Raw genomic sequence first — 19,996 nt, 5'->3', positions numbered from 1 at the left:
TTATTATTCCAAATGAGTGTTTTCATTACATACTGCAAAACTCAATTACCCAGAAGGCCATGGAATGACAAGTAAGACAGGAATCCACATCCACAAGACTTTCCTGATATATAAGTGGCAGCTGTGCTGGGTAGTTTAATAAAAGGTTGCTCCTTTCCATGATTCTCCTTGACCCAGATCATTGAGCAATGAATATAAGCATCCAATCCCTGCTCCATGCGATGCAAATGCAAGGACCTGCTATCTGTTCAGGCAAATGAGCTGCAGTCTCAAGTCATGTTAGATTTTTACTCCAGGAGTGAGACCCTCCAACAGCCTCTCAGTCATTTTCCTTCCTTGGACAGGAAGCTGGAGGTGTTTTTGAGTTCCTTTGCAAGAAGGACTTCATGGAAGCCAAAAAAAATTTCTTGAGGTTGAAACATCAGCAAGATGGCGGCTGGGGAGCTCACTTCTTGCTGGCGATCTTTTTCTTACGAGCAGCAACCAGATCATAGAAGGGGTCTTGTGTGATGCTGGTTCTGGAATAAAAAAAGGGGGTGGAAATGGGAGATATTCAAGGCTCAGCCACCAGCAAAGTGTTGATCACCTTCATAGGAACCAGGAGGACATTATTAATTTATTTAGAAAATAATATGTAGCACTTAATATGTTTTAGAAAGGGGGTGGGGATCCTCTAAGCAGCTTATAAGATATTGCAAATACACAGTTAAAAATCAGGAATACATCATACAAACCATTCAGTTAAGAACAATGCTATTGGCAGGACAATAAACAGGACAAGGCTCCTAGGCATCTGCTATGGGGAAATAGTCAAATGAGGCCATGAGAAATTCATAAGAAGGTAAGAAGATGTCTCATATTGAGTCAGACCACTGGTCCATCTAGCTCAGTATTGTCTACACTGACTGGCAGCAGCTCTCCAGGGCTTCAGGCAGGGAACATTCCCAGCTCTGCCTGGAGATGCTGGGGATTGAACCTGGGACCTTTTATGTGTGAAGCTGATTTTCTGCCTATGAGCTATGGCCCAGCCCCTGTCTTCCATGTTCAGAGTTGGAGTGATATGCCACTGAATACCTGTTCCTGGGAATGCACAAGATGGAAGGGCAGTTGCTTCCTAGAGGCATCTGGTTAGCCACTGTAGGAAGTAGGATGCTGTTCATAGGAGAATCAAAGCCACCTGGTGATCAGCACAAAACTTTAAGGGGCAAAGAAGAAAAGGCAGGATGTTGTGGCTGATAGAATGGAGCAAAGGGCTCACTCCTTCCCAGGGCTAGCAAAGATATCAGTACGGAAAGTGGGCTACATGGTTTTTAACCAATGTACCTATGCTGCATTGGCCTTTAAAACCCCAAAAGGTATGGTACCAGGTTAATTCAGTATGTGTCTATGTCCTCTACACATGTCTGGTCTTGCCACCTTTTATACCTAAAAACTGGCAGTCTCGTTATTTTGTTTTTAAAAGATCCTGAACCAAACTGTGAATGCCGTGAGGTGGATCACAAATGCGTGTTCCTCACTTGGTGACTGCAGCACCGAAAGATGAATCACCATCATAGATCAAATGGCACAGACGGACCATTTGCATCGGTTCAAAACACTGTGCTTTGCAGTGGAGACAGTCCACACATTCTGCCATGAATTACTTAGAGCTAATGGGCGATTAGAAATCAAATGAGGCCATGTAGGTGCACAGATCTTTGAGGGTTCATGGGTGCACAACCCGTCAGGACCACACTGGGCTCTCGATTGTCACACTGGTTGGAAACTATGGTGTGCCTTATCCCTGAGTATTTCTCCCCTCCAATTTCCCCTCCTGTGCCCACTGTTCTCATAGCACCACCATGCTGCCACATCACCCTGACAGCCTTCCTTCTCACCGTATTGCGTCAATCCATAGGTCACGCTCCTCCGCCGAGGGTGCAGAGATCTTGTAAGACTGGTGTTTGCCTTCAACCACCTTCCCGTCTCCGTCCATCTTGCAGGCTTTGATTTTCTGCCCCTTGCTGTTTGTATTAAAGAGCTCAAAGCAATTCTAAGGACAGAAAATGGAAAGGAATCAAGAGACTGGAAATCAACAAAGCTACAAGATCCAACATGCGGCAAGCCTCTGTTTCTGCTGTGCTTTAGGTCAAAGCTGCAAAGGCATCCCCCTTCAGATTTTCACATATACAATAATGCTGAAATTCTATGTGATCTCGTGGCAATGACACTGCGCTGTGAAGGACTTGGGATTTATTTCCTTTTTTTGAGAAGGACTGGCTGCTTGACCTTGGGGAAACACTTTGCATTGCATTCCTCGACTGTGTACTTAGACTGAAATTTATCTAGAGAGAGAAGGCTTTGCAACAGGGAATGCCATTTTATTTACTCGTTTTATTGACTTGCGGAATTTGAACTTTGCCAATTCTGGCGTGAGCTGACCCGATCCGTGTCTCCTGGGCAAATTTGTGGATTGAAACATAGCCATTCATAGCCGGACTTAAGACTTTATTATGAATCGGCAGCTTTTTGCTGGTTGAAACACTGGCTACTTCTTGAGAACACAGACATTTTGGATCTGGAAGGGTATGATAATAGCTTTGGATGGCATGCATACTTATGGTATGATAAGGCAAAGGTGTATAAAGGCTTTAAAAACCATATTGTAAGGAAAGCATTGTATAATGTTTGGATTCGATATAAAGATTTGTTGGAAAGTAAAACTCCCAGGTGGGTGTCACCAATGGAAGCGAAGTGAAAAAGCTTAATATGGACTCTAAATGGCCAAAATATTGTGAAATTTTAGAATATGATGGTGAAAGGGTTGAACTTCAGAGTTACGAGAAATTAAAGCCCAAAGTTCGAGATTGGTTGCATTATCATCAGATAAATGAGACATTTAAACAGGACAGGAAAATAGGATTTCAGAAAGAGAGGTCAAAACTAGAAACAGAATTGTTAGAACCCAATACTAAGAACTTATCAAGAATGTATAATTTGCTGTTGAAATGGAATACACAGGATGAGACGGTGAATTCAGCTATGATTAAATGGGCACAAGACATCGGTCATGATATTATGTTTGCTGACTGGGAACAGTTATGGACCACCGGTATTAAATTTATTGCATGTAATGCTTTAAAAGAAAACATAATGAAGATGATCTATAGGTGGTACATGACCCCAGTCAAGCTTGCAAAAATCTATCATCTGCCAAATAACAAATGCTGGAAATGTAATGAGACTGAAGGTACTTTTTACCACCTTTGGTGGACCTGCTCGAAGATTAAAGCTTTTTGGGAAATGATCTATAATGAAATTAAGAAAGTCCTTAAGTGGACTTTTCCTAAGAAACCAGAGGCTTTTCTCTTGGGCATGGTTGGCCAATTGGTGTTAAAGAAGGATAGGATTTTCTTTATGTATGCTACTACAGCAGCAAGAATTCTACTGGCGAAGTATTGGAAGATGCAAGAACTACCTACTCTGGAAGAATGGCAAACAAAGGTGATGGACTTTATGGGACTGGCTGAGATGACGGGCAGAATCCGTGACCAGGGGAAGGAGACAGTGGAAGAGGACTGGAAGAAATTTAAAATATACCTTAAAAACTGTTGTAAAATTGAGGAATGCTAAGATGTCAAGGGGTAAGAAACAGAGAATTACAGCTGTAACTAAAAAACTAAAGGAAATTTAATGAAAGGGAATTAAGACAAATTGACCAAAGGGTTGCTAAAGAATCATAAAACAAGGATGCAGGGATGGGGAGGTATGGGGAAGTCGAAGGAAAGAAGGGGTATGAAAATACAATTTTGAAGTTATATTGGTTTAATTGTTATGTATGCTTTTGTTTTGCGTTTTGAGTTTTTGTTTGGTGATTTGTTTTTATTATGTGTTTGAAAAATGAATAAAAATTATTAAAAAAAAAAGAAACATAGCCATTCATCTGATCTTGCACATCTCCATATCAAAATTTATTTTTTCAAGGCACCTTGGAGAAAAAATACATACAGAAATGCATATATTCACATGCATATTCAAATGTATACTGTATGTGAGGCTGCCATTGAGTCTGGTTAGGATGCCCTAGCTGGTGCAGAATGAGGCATCTAGACTGCTGATGGGGCATCTTGCTGAAAATGTATGATGCCATTAACAAAGCACCTTCACTGGCTGTGCATCTACTACCAAACCAGGTCAAAGGTCTGTGTATTAATTTACAAAGCCAAGAACAACTTAGGTCCATGGTACTTTAGGAACTGCCTGAACCCTTATATTCCAGCTCGATCACTGAGATCATCTGCAGGAGCGTTGCTAGTCTTTCTCCAAGTCAGTGCAGCTCATTTGACAACAACAAAAAATAGCCTTTAGTGCCATTGGCCCAGTACTGTGGAATACTCTGCCAAGAGAGATTCCACCAGGGCTTTCCGTCTCAACTTTTGAAAGTCTGCAGGCTATTAAGAATATGTCTTTCCACAAGAGTTCGCTGTTTTCTGATTTTAACCTTTTCGTATGGTTTTCTGTACTGTATGGTTCCATGTACTATTATTGTAAACTATTATTATACTATTATTTTTTCAACAAATAGTGGAATGTAAAGATTTTTTGTATACATAATGTATTTTTGAGAGGAAATGCAAACTTTGATTTGGAGTGATCCAAGTTAGTGTGACAAAAACCACAAGTATGAAGCAAGCACAGGCAAGAAATGGAGCCCACTTCTCATCAGGGATGAGAGGAACTGCAGGGCAACATCTGCAGAGCTACCCTGGCTTAATGTGTAATGTGCAGCTTTGTCTCTTTTTTTAAAAAAAATAGTTACAGGTAGGTGGGGCGTGAAAAACACCCCATTGCATCTTGGGAAATGAAGGTATAAATTTTGTCTTTCCGTGTGCCTTGATACCAATACCCCCTTGCTTCCGTAATCTTTCCTTCAAAGAATTTCATTTGTCAAACATTTTGTAACAAAAGAGCTACAAATAACTTGAATACAACAACAAATCCTCTTTCTGACTTCATGAAAGAAAAAGTGGGGATGTAGATGTACAATGTTACACATTAGAGAAGCGGTTCCCAAAGTGTGGTCTGTAGACCATCGGTGGTCCATGAGCTTCCTTCAGGTGGCCTAGGGAAGTAACTCTGCAAAGAGACACAGCTACATGTGTGTGAAGAGCAGTGTGTGTTTGTGTGAAGAATTGTGAATGCAGTGGCTGCTCCATCATTCTTAGAACTTAATGACTCTCCTGGAAGGTGAGTGGGGCAGACTGGAAGTTGGTAGGATGGGGACAAAGCTCTGCCTTCCTCAGGGGAATAAAGTCACGGCTGGTGGTAAGACAAGGGGAGGTCTTGAGAAAGGGAAAGAAGTATTAAAATATTAATACTGTTTTTTAATTCTATGTTTATTGCTTCTTTGAGCTCTTGTTGCGTTTCATTAAAATTCCATTAAAATACTTCAGCATTTATCATATTACAATTTCCAAGCAACATGTGGGAGAATAATTAAGCCAAGACCCTCAGCAATTTTCAAGTGGTCCAGGGCAGGAAAAAGCTTGGGAACCATCGCATTAGAACACAGCAACATAGGAAGCTTATATCAAGCCAGACCACTGACCCATCTACTCAGCATTGCCCACACCGATTGAGGGTGGTACTCCAGGTTTTCAGGCAGGAATCCCGAGCTCTACTTTGAGATGCACAGAAATGAATCTGGGACCTTCTGCATGAAAAGCAGCTGCTCCACCACTAAACTACAGTCCTTTGTGGGCACTTAGATGGACCCTTATAGCAGTTACTCCTGGGCAGCCCAATCCTGTGCATTTCTACTTGTGAGTACTATAAGGATTATTACACATAATAAGACTACATTCGGCAGCCTTAGTGTCAGCTTTCTAATGAAAAGCAACTCACGGACCAGGAATCCCTTTGCGCTCATAGGTGGCTGCCCACTTGAAGGGCATTTTGATTCCTGTATCCTTGGGCAAGGACCACCAACCCGGGCTGCTCTGTGCCCCAAAGAGATGCAGAAAGTTGAGTGATTTGGCAGCAGCTTTGTAGAACTGCCTGACTGCTTTCACCTTCTATGGTGTTTTTTCCTGATGTGGCACCATGTAGCTTTTGTAAGATCCTGTTAGAAGAATTCTAACTCCCACCTCCCATCTCTCAAGTGCACTCCTAGTTAAGCTATCAAGTAATCTGCTGAATGGATGCACTCCAATCTTAGGGAGAAGCTATCGGCAGAAATCGTGTGTTTTGATCTGGCACCCGTTTCCCCCTCCTCAGTGTAACTTTCAGATGAGATCTCCTTGACAGACACCGCTAAGGGGTGGGCTCCCTCAAGATCTTGATTAGCCGAGACACCAGTAACAAAGCGCTGCTACTCAATGTTCTTTTTAAAGACAGGTGTATTGCTCCCGCTGCTATCCATCTCAGAAGGTACTGACATGCAAAAGTAATTGGAGGGTTTCAGGTGCCTCTTTCGATGTACCATGATGCTCCAAAATGAGCTTTTGAGAACCCCAAGAGAAGCTCACCTTCCCTCTTGGTGCATTTTCATACATGTTAAGCATTCTACAAAATGCACCTGGTTTTCCCCAGTAATTTGTGGAGGAAACAAATGGTGTGTAGAAGCAAGAGGGGCAGATGCTATAGGGAGGGGTTTTTGCTGGTCAAGTTCTTAAGGATATCCCAGTCCACTTCTCTGAAATTTTCACTTTCTTTATTCGAAAAAACCTAATCTGGTTGTGATGGGCCAGGACTCAACTTCCCCTACTGAACAGCAGCCTGAAGGGAGAGAAGGTGGAGTGGCTCCACCTGCAGCTGGTCAGCCTTCAAGGACACAGAGGAGAACCAGCCAGCTTCAGCCTTCTTAAACAGGACTTTGGGCAGCAGTCAGATGCTGGAAACAATGTCTGTGGTTCCCAGCCCTACCTTGCTGCTTCCATTTGGACCCTTCACTTCATGTCCGCTTGCATTCTGTGACCTCTAGATTGTACGACAATTTGGATTGCTTTTTGCCTGACCCTCAGAATGGACAGGACTTCACATGTGGAATTGACTTTGAGGCAAGTGTATCAGTCTCATCTCCTATCTGATTCCACCCAGCTCTGCACCCTGTTGCTTGGCAATGGGACTTGGGGCAGAGCTATGACACTGGTGCCCTGCAGGTGTTTTGGACTGCGACTTCTATAGTCCCTGATGATTGGTCATGCTGGCTGGGGCTGATGGGAGCTGTAGTCCGAAATGTATAGAGGGCACCAGGTTGGGGAAGGCTGCCCTAGACCTTTATGGAGTGGGTTGGGAGGGAAGAGAATTACACCAGTTACTCAGCAAGCTGTAAGTTGTCTCCCACTTTATGGTGTTCTGAATGCCAACGCACATGTGTGATTGAAAAGCACATGGTCCTTAATTCATTACTTAAAAAAAAGAGAACCCCACAAAGTTTTAGAGATGAAAATTATTTACAATACATGCTCACTCAGAAGTAAATCCCACTGTATTTAATGAGTCTTACTCTTGGCTAAGTTGGTACAGGTTTGCTGCATAACATACATATTGGGTGACTTGGATTTTGGTGTTCCTTGGAAATTTACGATGGATCTTTTGATGTAAGCAAAGGTGGAGGTGGAGGAGGAGAAGAAGAGGGAAGCTAGACTACCAAATCTAACTCTATCCACTTCCTTGTCATTGGGAATTCCAAGAACTATCAACAACAAGGCTGTTGTTTTTGAACTTCAAAAGTATTGGAACTTGGGTGTGGCTGAAGGTGAAGCCAAAGCAGAGGCTGGGGGAATCTAGTGCATCACAGGAGAGTCAGATGGAGCCTGGTTGGTCATGCAGTGAAGCTTGGTGGAACCTGTGTTTTGCTGGCTTTACAGACACCAATTAGTAGTAACATATTTTCACTGGGTCTTGCTAATGAAGTATCATTATGTGTCCAATATGGTATCATCCACACACAAGACAGAGAGATCAGCAAACCCGGGGGAATCCCAAAGTCTGTAGAACTACAAAGTAAATATAGGGGAAAGACTCCTCAGTGGGGGAAAGAATCAGCTCACTGAGGACTGAGCAATGCTCAGTAAGCATGGCAGGTTGACTGACGGTTGAAGTAGAAAAGCAAATGGAAAATCTGGGAGGGAGGACCACTTGATGTCTGGAGTCCTAAACAAGAGCTATCCACCTGAAACACAAAGGGAAGAGCTGGAAATCTAATATCCGTGGTGTACATGTAGGATGTGAAGGTATGTAAGGTACGTATTATATGTAATGTATGTAATGTAATGTATTGAACGGTTTTATGTTTACTTTTTGTTATCTGAAGTATAATAAAGGTGTTGTTGTTTTTTTTTAAAAAAAGAGCTATCCACATGACATTTTATTGTGGACTCTGCTTGGACCATCTAGTTTACAACCAAAGAACCAGAAGTAGAGGCCTTGTTGGCCTGGAGTTTCATGCTACAGCAAAGCTACTGAACTGGGGAAGAAAAACTATTTGTTGTGTCTAAGGAAAGGATGATAACCACTGATCACAGTTAGTAGCAGTGACTTACTCGTTTCTTCGGGTCATCTACTTTTCGAACAGATAGATTTTCCAGTGGAATAATCCCCAGCGGCTCCTTGTCCTGGAACAAAATTCAAATCAGAGATGAGTTACCTTCCCAATGTGCAGGCAGTACCTAGGAAGTTAGTGCTAGCAGCTGCCCGCTGACCCTGGGCTGGAGAACAAGGTTGGCATTATGACCTAGGAGACCAGGGTTTGAATCCCTACTCAGCCATGAAGCCCACTGGGTGACCTTGGGCCAGTCACTCACCATCAGCCTAACCTGCCTCACAAGGTTGTTGTGAGGATTAAATTGGGAGAACCAGGTATACTACCTTGAAGACCAAGGTATATAATTGTAATAAATAAAAGAGCACCCTCTTCTATGTATGTTTTTATCACCATATTTCTATCCCCCTATTCATACAAGAAGCTCAGGTTGTCATACCTGCTTCCCCCTCTATCTTTTATCTCCTCACAGCAACCCTGTGAGGCAGGTTGGACTGAGAGAGAGTGGCTGGTCCAGGTTCATTCATAGCTGTGTAGTTATTTGAACCCTGATCTCCCAGGTCCCGGACTAGTACTCTAGCCCCTGCACCACACTAGAATGTCCCTCACATTCTCTGAGGATACATCTTTCAGATAAGGTTTTTTTAATGGAAGGGACACAACTCTTACCGTGGTGTATTCAAAATAGTACAGGCAGTTATCCGTCAGAATGAACCAACGGCGCTTCCAAGTCTTCACTCTGCCTCCTAGTGCAAAAGGAATTAAAAATATGTCAGTCCACAAACACACACAATGCATGCTTAAGACTGGATTAATCTTTAAGCGATGTTTGCTATAGATTGAGTTAGTTTAGAGTTATCTTAGAAGGCTTAGGTTGCACATACACCAAACATTTAAAGCACATTCTCTTCAAAGAATCCTGGAAACTGTAGTATATTCTTCACAGAGCTAGAATTCCAAGCAACTTTAACAAACTGCGGTCCTCAGGATTCTTTTTGGAGGGGCGGGCAAGATGTACTTTAAATTTCCTGTAAATGGATGGTGCGCAGGCAGTCTTAGTGTTCTCTGAGAACACATCAGAACAATATGGCAGATTGCAGCCACATGGCAGAAAAGCAATGACCATGTTTCCTAGGGGTGGTAAAACATTGACTGTTCATGGTCACAACGCGCGTGGCTAATGTTATTCTGGATGTGGTTGTGGGCTGCCATGTCTAGAAAGTTACTGTTAGGTGTAGGTTCATAGCCCTGCTTGGCAATGTTGCCTAATGGGTAGCCTCAGGCAAGTTACTATCCCTCAGTCCAATCTTGCAAGGTTTTGAGACCATGGTGAAACTGTAAAGAAATACTATACCACCCTGCACATCCTAGATAAGGGGTAGAAAACATGGTGTCCTCCAGAAGTTGCTGGACAACAACTCCCGTCACCCCTGGCAATTGGCTCTACTGACTGGGGCTGATGGGAGTTGCAGGCTATAACATCTGCAGCACTAGGTTGACTATCCCTCCCCTTGATCTTGAGAACAGCCAGGAAAGAACCATAAAACAATATTCAGCATCTTTGGCTGTGCACACAAGACACATTTAAAGCATACCTCTTCCCTTCCCTCCAAGTAAACCCCAGGATATTAATTTACCCCTCAGAGAGCAACAATTTTCAGCAAACTACAATTCCCAGGATTCTTTATGGGGGGGGGGGAGAGGAAATTTGTTTTTGATGCATGGCATGTATGCAGCCTTTGTGTCGCTGGAATGGATCCCTGCACTCACATCTGTGCTCTGAGCATCTTCTGAAAATGCCATTTCCCCAGCAACACAGGTACCGTCTCCTTCCTGCCCCAAGAATGCAGGCCAAGAACCAAGCCAGATAAGGGCAGGGGAGATCATTTATTTCATCCAGGCTCAAGACAGCCTGCGCATTGAAAGAAGGGAATCTCTAGGGAATATAGAGCAGAACTGAACGCCAGGGGTCACTGTCACCCCACCACAACGCAAGGATGCCTGGCTGGCAGCTTGCTGCAGTCCTGAGCTCATGAGGAAAGGCTTTGCTGGTTTTCCTTACGAGAGATTGAGGGGGGTGGGGAGGGATAACTTGGGGTGGAGGGGCAGCAGCGAGATTTTCAGCAAAATACAAAGATGTTACCTAGTTTAAGGAGCCAGCCTTCCTGGCTGGGGTTGAAGAAAGTATGGGTGAGGTCATTCCCATCGTCCTCTGGGATGGAGAATGGTTCGTTCTTGATGCTGTCAAACAAACTCTGCCTCAGGAAAAGGAGAAAGAGGAAAATCCTGAAGGGGAATGCCACACATCTCACCACAGGGACACAGGACGCTTGTGCCTTCTAGGACTGTGTGGTATTAGTAATGGTGATTCAGCGCAGCAGTTGTCCAGCATCATGGGCAGAGATCGTTCCCACCACCTGATCCTTCAAACTGAGCACTGAGGAGCCTTTTAGCTGAGCTATGGTTCCTCCCTCAACCCTGTCCCTTTCCTCCTGCCCACCTGTGTGTTTAATCACTTATTTTTTCTCACAGGGAGATATCCTGTGTGGGTCATACTCAGAGTAGACCCTCTGAAACCAATGAAGTCTCCATCTGACTTAGTAAAATACTGGCCAAAGTGTTTTCCTTTTTGCTTTTATATAACGGGAATAGTACCAATTTTTCCACACAAAAGTTAATAGGCCATGATTGAAATAAGGAATGAAAGCGTTCATATGCACACAAGCAACGCAGGGACACTAACTGATAAGGTGCGATTAAGGGGCAATTAAACCAAGGGGCAATTAAGAGGCTATTCGCCAGGAATCCTGTGCTCAATAGGAATCAAGTGGTGAAACTGCCAGCAGGATGCTTTTAATTAAAGGCACAGGAGCCCCAAAGGGCACATGGGACAGGATGGCACTGCAAATGCATTTCCAATTTTAAAACGATCACAAATCAGGTCTGAAATATAGACTGTAGGCCAACCTATAATTAATGACTGGCATGGAATGATTTGTTAAACATGCAAAAAGTGAGAGAGCAAATGATGACACTTTCAGAGAAAAGGACCAGTGTAGAAGCAACCCAGATTTCAGCAGTTTTCATGCTTCCTACCTCAAACCCATTTCCTCCTCTCATCACTCTTCTCTCTCTTTCAAGCATAATGAACTTGATTCTTGGTCTCCAAATAGAATCAAAAACATCCCTTTCATTTCCATAAGCTATTCTATACTCAGCAAGTGGGTTTCCTTTATATGGTTTCTTTCTTTATTTTCAAAATTGGAGGAACATAAAGTCCCAGTTATGCACGTCTGACTCATTCACAAGGGGATTTTCTCATTTCTTGTCCAGTAAAATAGTGATATTGGGACTACTGGAACATGCTGTCACACATTATGTAATGTCACTGCAACTTCCTCCAAACTGCCAGCAGCAGGAAATCCAATCTTTTCATATGAAGGGCACTTCAGTGGTTGCTATATAAAATCAGAGCTGCCCCCTGAGTGGTGTTTCAGAATAATTTTTGATAGGTAGGCTATGTTGAAATTGGAAGAAATTGCAAAATTCCTGAAGAAATTGTCCAGGGCTGTGTAGCATTAGTTAATAAAGGACACTGTGTGAAGCCTCCCCTCACTGTCTGAGCCACACTTTGACAAAAGCGAATGCTGCTTAGAATATGGTCTCTCTTGCCCTGTAATCATACACCTCCAATGTTTCCAATGGTAAGGACATTGTGTGTGTGTGTGTGTGTGTGTGTAAGTGTGTAAGAGCAGCATTTTCTGGTAAACCTCCCATGTCTTCAAAAGTCAAACATAGATTTAAAAAAGGGCACTAATCTCACTGAAATGTAAGAAAGTTTTAGAGAGCTGGGTGCAGGCAGCCAGCCAGGCAGGCAGGGGTATGTGGGTGCACACACACACAAACACAAATCCTGCAACAAAATGATGTGGTGTATCCTGACCCTTAGAAAAGTTTAGGACCCAAGGCTTACAGTGCTTTTCTTTTTCTATAATTTTTATAATTTTCTATTTAATTTTATAATAATAATAATAATAATAATAATAATAATAATAATAATAATAATTTATTATTTATACCCCGCCCATCTGGCTGAGTTTCCCCAGCCACTCTGGGTGGCTTCCAATTGAGTGTTAAAAACAATACAGCATTGAATATTAAAAACTTCCCTAAACAGGGCTGCCTTCAGATGTCTTTTAAAGATAAGATAGCTACTTATTTCCTTCACATTTGAAGGGAGGGCGTTCCACAGGGCGGGCGCCACTACCGAGAAGGCCCTCTGTCTGGTTCCCTGTAACCTCACTTCTCGCAATGAGGGAACCGCCAGAAGTAATAATAATAAACAAATAAGAATAAAAATGTGTACCCCACCCCAATACCATTCCACTGTAACTATCCAACCTCCCAAAAAATCAACAGCTCTTGCGATGATTTGACCCCTTTCCATTTTAACAGTACAAATTATACAAACACCTTCCTCAAAATCATTTCTCCTGCATATTCCTCTTCTAAATATATAGCACATGTTAATTTATTGTTAATAGTTATATACCACACCTCTTTATACCATTCTTCCATTTTATATTCACTTTGCCCCTCCCTAGTGCTTATAGTGCTTTTCAAGCCTCCTTGATGGGAGAGAAGTTTTAGGAGGGAGCAACATGTTTTCCTGTCCTCCCCCCCCCAAAAAAAAACCCCCTTTATCTGTTGTGCTGTCCAGCACTATAGAGCTTAAATTTGGGGCTGGCAGCTAGCCCTGACTCTTTTTAAAACAAGGATAATGTTATGCAAACAAATATACCAAGTTTTCTTAGGTCATTTGTATATCACAAAAATAGCATAATAAATGTGGGGGGAAATCTACAACATATCTTTCATTATTAGTGCTCATTGTACATGAGATTAACCCCACCCAATGGACTAGAATGTGGTCTAAACCTCCCTTTAAATCACTATCAATGAAAAGGAAAGAACTCACTATGAAACCCACTTACAGATGGTACCTAACACCACGGAAATACACCCAGGAACCTCACCAAAATGCTGGAGGGGATGCACCTCCACAGGCACATCCCTCCACATGTGGCGGGAATGCCCCAAAAACCAACTCTTCTGGACAGCAATCATACAAGAAATATGCAAAATAACTAAACAAGTCTTAGATGTCACCCCAGAACTGGCCCTACTAAACATCTTCCAAGATAATAATACCCATTCACACCATAAAGAGCTCATAACCCACCTACTCTCAGCAGCCAGAAACATCATAGCTAGCCCTGACTCTGAATATTTTATAGCTATATAGTGGGTGAGAGGGTGGGTGGCATTTTGAAGAGTGGGAAAGGAGAAATGTGTTCTTTGTCCTCTCCTTTTTCCTGCAGCCTTGCTTTGTAGTGCAGGGAGGAGAGTGTAACCTCTTCTTGGCATACAACTCTCCCACAAACCCTGATTCTCCCTCCATCATACACTTGCTATATGTTATTAGAAACTTGAGCAGTCCAACCCTTCCTTCTCCCCTGCTCCAGTTTCCTTCCCCTTCCTCCTCGGTTGATGTGTTGGCATTCTGTACACATTGGAAGATCATAGGTCCTTATCATGCCATTTTTGATATTTCCCATTTCTCTTAAATTTTGATACATCTTCAAATCTAGGGAATCCCACAGTTTTGCACCATCACCACCTCATTTTGGGGGTGGTCCATTCCTGTTTTAAACTGGCAGGCACTGGGTCACCCAAATTTGTTATTAGATCAATGGCTATATATAGTCATTCAACATAGCATTCTACTAAGGCAAAGGTTATATAGGTAATAGTTAACATATATTATGTGCCTGTGAAAATAATCACATGCAATCAGATAAATAACTCCCATCAACATTTCCCCGGGAGAATGGGCTGAGTCAGTGTCAGTACTGCAGAAAACCTGAGCTCATTAAGGGCCTCACTAAGTAGAGGAAGCTAATATTTCTAGTGGAGAGGGAAGAATGATTCATGACGTCCTCTGAAGCTTTGGAAGAAATTGCCACACCTGGGAAATTGATGGGCTATCGACTACGAATTAGTATTGCTCCCTTTCTGTACAGGTCTATTAATTGTCTGCTGGAGAGCTCATTATTACGAGGTGCTTTGAGAACTGCCTGCTGTAGAGTGGAGTCTGGCACAAGAGGAGGAGTATGATAGACACACAATTATTTTGGAGTCTCTGATGAGTTTTCAAACTGCATGTGTTGGCATTTGGGGCATGTCCTCTGGCATAATCCCTTTCTCCTCTCATGCAGGAGGGCATCATTTGTACATGCCTAAGCAAATGTATGGATTTTGGACTACTACGGGTACATATTATGTTTGACTTGCTCTATAAATTGTGTACATTTTTAAAAAGTGAGCTCAGCTCCCCTGGTGCTTTCTTTCCATACATTAGTGGACCACCTTTGGATCAATTGGCTTATAGGTTCAGAGCGTCTCCCTTTTCTGCTTCATTTCTTTCAGGTTAGATACCATTCAGATATCCAACAAGTGAAGTTCCCCTTCACTTCATAGCCATGCTGGGGAAGCCATACCTGTAGGATTTCTGAACAATCCACAATGGTCTTCAATGCAGAAATACTGCAGGAAAAAACCATGTGTGTGAAATAGATGGCAACTCTAGGTATACATATTTTTTTCTCTGCTGTCATTTTTCACCCAGAATCATAACAAGATTTTTATTCTGCCTTTCTTATTTGGATTTCCCACAGTTCAGTTTGTTCATCTACTGTCTACTCTTCCTCCTTTGCTTCCCACTGCAATGCACCTTTCAATCCCAAAGAAATATTTGCATCTCTCAGGCCCTTTCCAGAACAGACAGAGGCTAATTTGACTGCTGGTGTCATCAGATCAGTGCCAAATATCTACTGCCTGGCCTCACTTACAATACCACTAGTGAGAGAACCCAACTTCTGAGAAGAGAGAAGCGAAACCTCTGAAGTCATTGTTCCTGAAGATTTCTGGGTAATATGGCCAGAACTAGATGGCATAGGTGAATATGTGGGCTCTTCAACCATTCTTGAAGATCTCTCTTTCCACTTCCAACTAGCAGGAAAAACAGAGGGAAGCACAGAGCTCTCTTACCCGCAGAAGTGGTTCCTGAAGGTCCCCTCCATCATTGATGCCTCTGTTCATGGAAACAAACCTCTCAAAGGGAGGTTTGTCTTTGACGTTGGGGTTGTGCAGGCTGGTGTTCAGCATTATGACAGAGAAAGAGAGGATATAGCAGGTGTCTGCCAAAGAAAGGAAACAAGCGAGTGAGTGCTGTGCCTAAAGCCTATGATTTCTAGGAAGCTCGAAGAATAGGCATTGTGGCAAGCTTCAAAGAGAATCTTTAGTTTGGGTAGATGCAGTTGAATACGACAGACTTGCTTCCTAAGCTCAGTGTTCATATTCAGTTGTGGTTATCTATGACTATTCTGAAATAGGATACGTTTACGCTGTTAAACTACAGAACTCACTCCCACAGGAGGCAGTGATAGCTACCAATTTGGATGGCTTTAAAAGAGGGTCGATCAGATTCATGGAGGATTAGGCTATCGGTGATTTCCCACAGGCAAATGGTTGGCCTCTGTGAGAGCAGAATGATGGACTAGATGGACTACAGGCCAGCTCTTATGTTTTGGTGTACACATAGTAGAACACATTTACGGAAATTTGAGTCTTGCAAAAAACTGGAGAGGAGGGGTATGAATTTTTTTCAAATCCTCCAGGAAGGAATCCATACTGGATTTTTAATTTTTCCTTGATTTTTCTTTTTCTTTTAAAGCCCCATGCTTTTCACAGCAGCACAGGGCTCTCTCCACAGCTTCCTGCCTGGCCCACTTCCTGGAAGGTCTTCAGAGACATTGTGTTGTGTTGCATCACTGCAAAGGGACTGTGGTTCTACTGAGAAGTGACATGAGGCTCTCTCCACGCCTTCCGACTAGCCTCAGTCCTTGGCAAAACCAAGTAGCCCCCTCCCCAAATCTCTATAGAACTTTCTCCCACTCTTCCGCAAGAAAGCACCGGAAAATTGCACCTTATTTTCATGGTCGGAAGGGTATTTTTTAAGGAAACTCCAGGGGGATTTCAGCCCAGCCTTAATAGAAATACCCACAGTTGGAGCATGGGAGTAGCTGTAGGAAGGGGAAAGATGGCCCGCAGTGGGGGGACTGGGGTAGCTTGTGGTAGCATGGGGTCAGTGTGTGGTTCGGCAGAGGGGTTAAGACAAACAAAATTTCAGGGGAGAGCCCCCCCCCCAAAAAAAAAGCTAGGGAAGAAGAGCTCAACCAGAGCAGCCCGGTGGTTACTAGGGCTACCCTTTGATTCATTTTGACACAATGTTTCCCGGCATCTGGCATAGCCAATGAGGCACCCTTCTGATGTTATGGACTATAAGTCCCATCAGCCTCAGCCAGCATGGCCAATGGGGAGGCATGATGGGAGTTGGAGCCCATCATCTGGAGGGCACCACATCGGCAACTTCCATCTCACAGCCTTCCTCTCAGCTACCTGTTGACTGGAAAACTCCTGGGTTGCATTGACAATACCGGTTGGCAAAGGCCTCCATCATACGGTCAATCTTCTGTGCCTCCCCAGGCAACCGAAAGCTCCACAGGAACTGTCTGGGAATGAGAAACCAAATCATCAGAGTCTGCTAATTGGCATAAGGATGGCAGAGTCTTCCACTGAAACTGGTATCAATCCTGGAAATCTTGAATTCTCTTAACACATGGCTGGAGGTTACTGAATTGAAGAAAGTATTAATATTCATTCCATTTGATCCTATTTGATTAGACTACATATCTTCCTACGAAAAGCTGAAACTCTTGAGGACCAGTTTACTAGAAGCCAGCATGGAGTCTCTTTATGGAATTTTAGTGACAGATTGTCTCATGTGATAATGGGTACATGGGTAATTCATGGGTTCTTTACATCCGAGGAAAGTGCATTTGGCCACTACTTGCCACACAGCATGAATTACATAAATGTGGAATCATCTTTTGTGCTGGAGCAGGGTCTATGCAACTTGTTCTATGTCTCTTTGTATGTATCATCTTATTCAAATTCCATGTAACGAATGACTCAAAATGTAATTCACCCTTAATGACTATTTTCTTGAAAAGTTCTTGCTTTGGTTTTTAGGTGACAGCAAAGGGTATACAATAAGCTGATTGGCTGATTTTGGAGCAGGAAATTCATCATGTGTTCAGCAGCTCTAAGTCAATATTGTATCAGTTCCTCATCCTCACTGCTCCCTTCTCAGGAATTATCTCAAAGCAACTCTGCTCCAAAATGTCTTCTCCACAAGCAAGACCCACCTAAGTTGACAAATAAGCATTTGGAGAAAACGTCAAAGTGCAAAAGGGAAGCTATCTCCTCCAACAAATTGTCACCAAGAGCAGATTCTCAGTCAGCTAGATAATCAGGTATTAGGGATCTGGGGAAACAGTAGATTTTCCAGTACCAGTTTTAGCTCATGTGATGTGAGATGAAGTCACTACCAGTTGGTTCAAAGAGCAACAGGAAACAGAATGTATAACTGTAGCTTCAACAACGCCCTATTGGGGCATTCTGCATGAATTCGTAATAACAATCACATGGGGCGGAGAGGGAATTCCCTGCCAAAACACAAGCCTCTGGTTCATCATCTTCTTCTTTGTTTCAGCTCTCCATGAGTTAAAGGGTGGCTGCATGAATTGAAAACCCGGACTTTCCAGGTTCAACTATTCTGGCTCAGCAGCACCTGGATTTCTTTTATCCAAAAGGGTGTCCATCATGAAGTGTCAAGAAGCAAACACAGCACCGGTCCTCAAATCAGCATAGGATACTGTAGGCAGGAATGAGTGAAAATGCCCATTTCAGCTTCTCTCAGTAAATTGTTTTTCCAATCTTAAGTTTAGTTCTCCACATCTAGACATCAGTTTGTAGGCTGTTGCTTCTTTGTTTAAAAGTTTCCTCATGGAAATTCATCAGCATCTTAGGGCAAATTGTTCTGAATAGACACATTTTTGTATGAAATTTCCCCTCATAAAATGCATGTTTTCACTCATATATGCAACTGCATGTGCACTTTACTTCAGTATATGCAATTTTGTACATCATAAAGGTAAAGGTAAAGGTACCCCTGCCCGTACGGGCCAGTCTTGACAGACTCTGGGGTTGTGCGCCCATCTCACTTAAGAGGCCAGGGGCCAGCGCTGTCCGGAGACACTTCCGGGTCACGTGGCCAGCGTGACATCGCTGCTCTGGCCAGAGCCAGAGCCAGAGCCAGAGCCGCACACGGAAACGCCGTTTACCTTCCCGCTGGTAAGCGGTCCCTATTTATCTACTTGCACCCGGAGGTGCTTTCAAACTGCTAGGTTGGCAGGCGCTGGGACCGAGCAGCGGGAGCGCACCCCGCCTCAGGGATTCGAACCGCCGACCTTTCGATCGGCAAGCCCTAGGCGCTGAGGCTTTAACCCACAGCGCCACCTGCGTCCCCTTTTGTACATCATACTAAGCTGGAAAACAGCACTGCAAAGGTCAGAGAAGTGCAAATATTGAAGGAAGGTTGTGTTTCAGTACGCCCGTTGTTTTGGAAATGGTAAATTAGGTAAGTTCACCTTTAAATACAAATGGAATTGAATTTCTCCATCTGTAGGTGTTTAATGCTTTGCTTAGAGCATACCTTAATGCTTGTACAAGGTTGAGATTAGCAAACTGGTGGCATTCTACAAAGGCCTGCAGAATCTGGAGGTTCAGTGGATCCCTGGTGGAAGAAAAATAACAGTGTGAGATGGGGAGAAAGCAAAGAGGAAGGTTATTCCCCCCTAACCTGTTTATTCAGCTTGCATTCTGATTTGCTTTCACAAAGCCTGTGAGGAGGTTAGACTATGCCCAGTCTTTACTGAGTATTTGTTCTGATTTGTTTGCAGAGTGGTTATACCACAGTGGACATTCATCTTGATTTGTGGGGTGTTAAGACATTTTCTCATTAACAATTTGCTTGTATTTCAGAATGGAAGAAAGGTGGATATAAATATAAGAAAAGAACATTTTTAAATAATGAAATATTATGCAAATAATGAAATATTTCTCTACTTGAAATTGTTTCCCCCCCCCCCCCGCTAATATTTATTTATTGTAGTGGGGGAAATGATTTCAGGTGGTTACATGGGGAAAAGAGAGAAAGAGAAAGAATATTCACCTTTCTCCCAAGTAATCTCCAATGGCTGTCTTGTTGAGGCCTTCTCCTTTGTAAAGGAATTTGGCAATTTCTTCCACATTTGATGACAGTATTTTGTGTTCAATCAGATACTGGATGCCCTGTTTGTGAAAAGCAGACTTGATTATCATGAAGGAGTCAATAATAGTAATAATACACATTTATATACTGCTTATATGCAAAAATGTATACCTTACCTGCCTGGCACCAGCTCTCTAAAATTCTCTTTGCCCATGCATCACCCTTCTTGCACTTTC

General features: G+C 43.0%; 1 protein-coding gene across 1 annotated transcript in view; it reads right to left on the bottom strand.

Annotated features, from left to right (window-relative positions):
* Positions 1–403: 403 nt before the first annotated feature.
* Positions 404–19,996, bottom strand: part of CYTH4 (cytohesin 4) — a 42,154-nt gene continuing 22,561 nt past the window's right edge. Inside the window, exons 5-13 of the mRNA XM_079992923.1 lie at positions 19,722–19,840; positions 19,203–19,283; positions 17,045–17,157; positions 15,635–15,783; positions 10,668–10,779; positions 9,194–9,270; positions 8,526–8,597; positions 1,878–2,032; positions 404–518 (exon numbers count right to left, since the gene is read on the bottom strand). Coding sequence (XP_079849049.1) covers positions 446–518; positions 1,878–2,032; positions 8,526–8,597; positions 9,194–9,270; positions 10,668–10,779; positions 15,635–15,783; positions 17,045–17,157; positions 19,203–19,283; positions 19,722–19,840 — 951 coding nt within the window. The 3' untranslated portion in view covers positions 404–445. The remainder of the gene's footprint in view (positions 519–1,877; positions 2,033–8,525; positions 8,598–9,193; positions 9,271–10,667; positions 10,780–15,634; positions 15,784–17,044; positions 17,158–19,202; positions 19,284–19,721; positions 19,841–19,996) is intronic.

Source organism: Podarcis cretensis, assembly GCF_951804945.1.
Source record: "Podarcis cretensis genome assembly, chromosome: 10".
NCBI classification, from domain to species: domain Eukaryota; kingdom Metazoa; phylum Chordata; class Lepidosauria; order Squamata; family Lacertidae; genus Podarcis; species Podarcis cretensis.
Note: the sequence above shows the minus strand (reverse complement) of the source record. Positions and strands in the feature narration are given on the sequence as shown.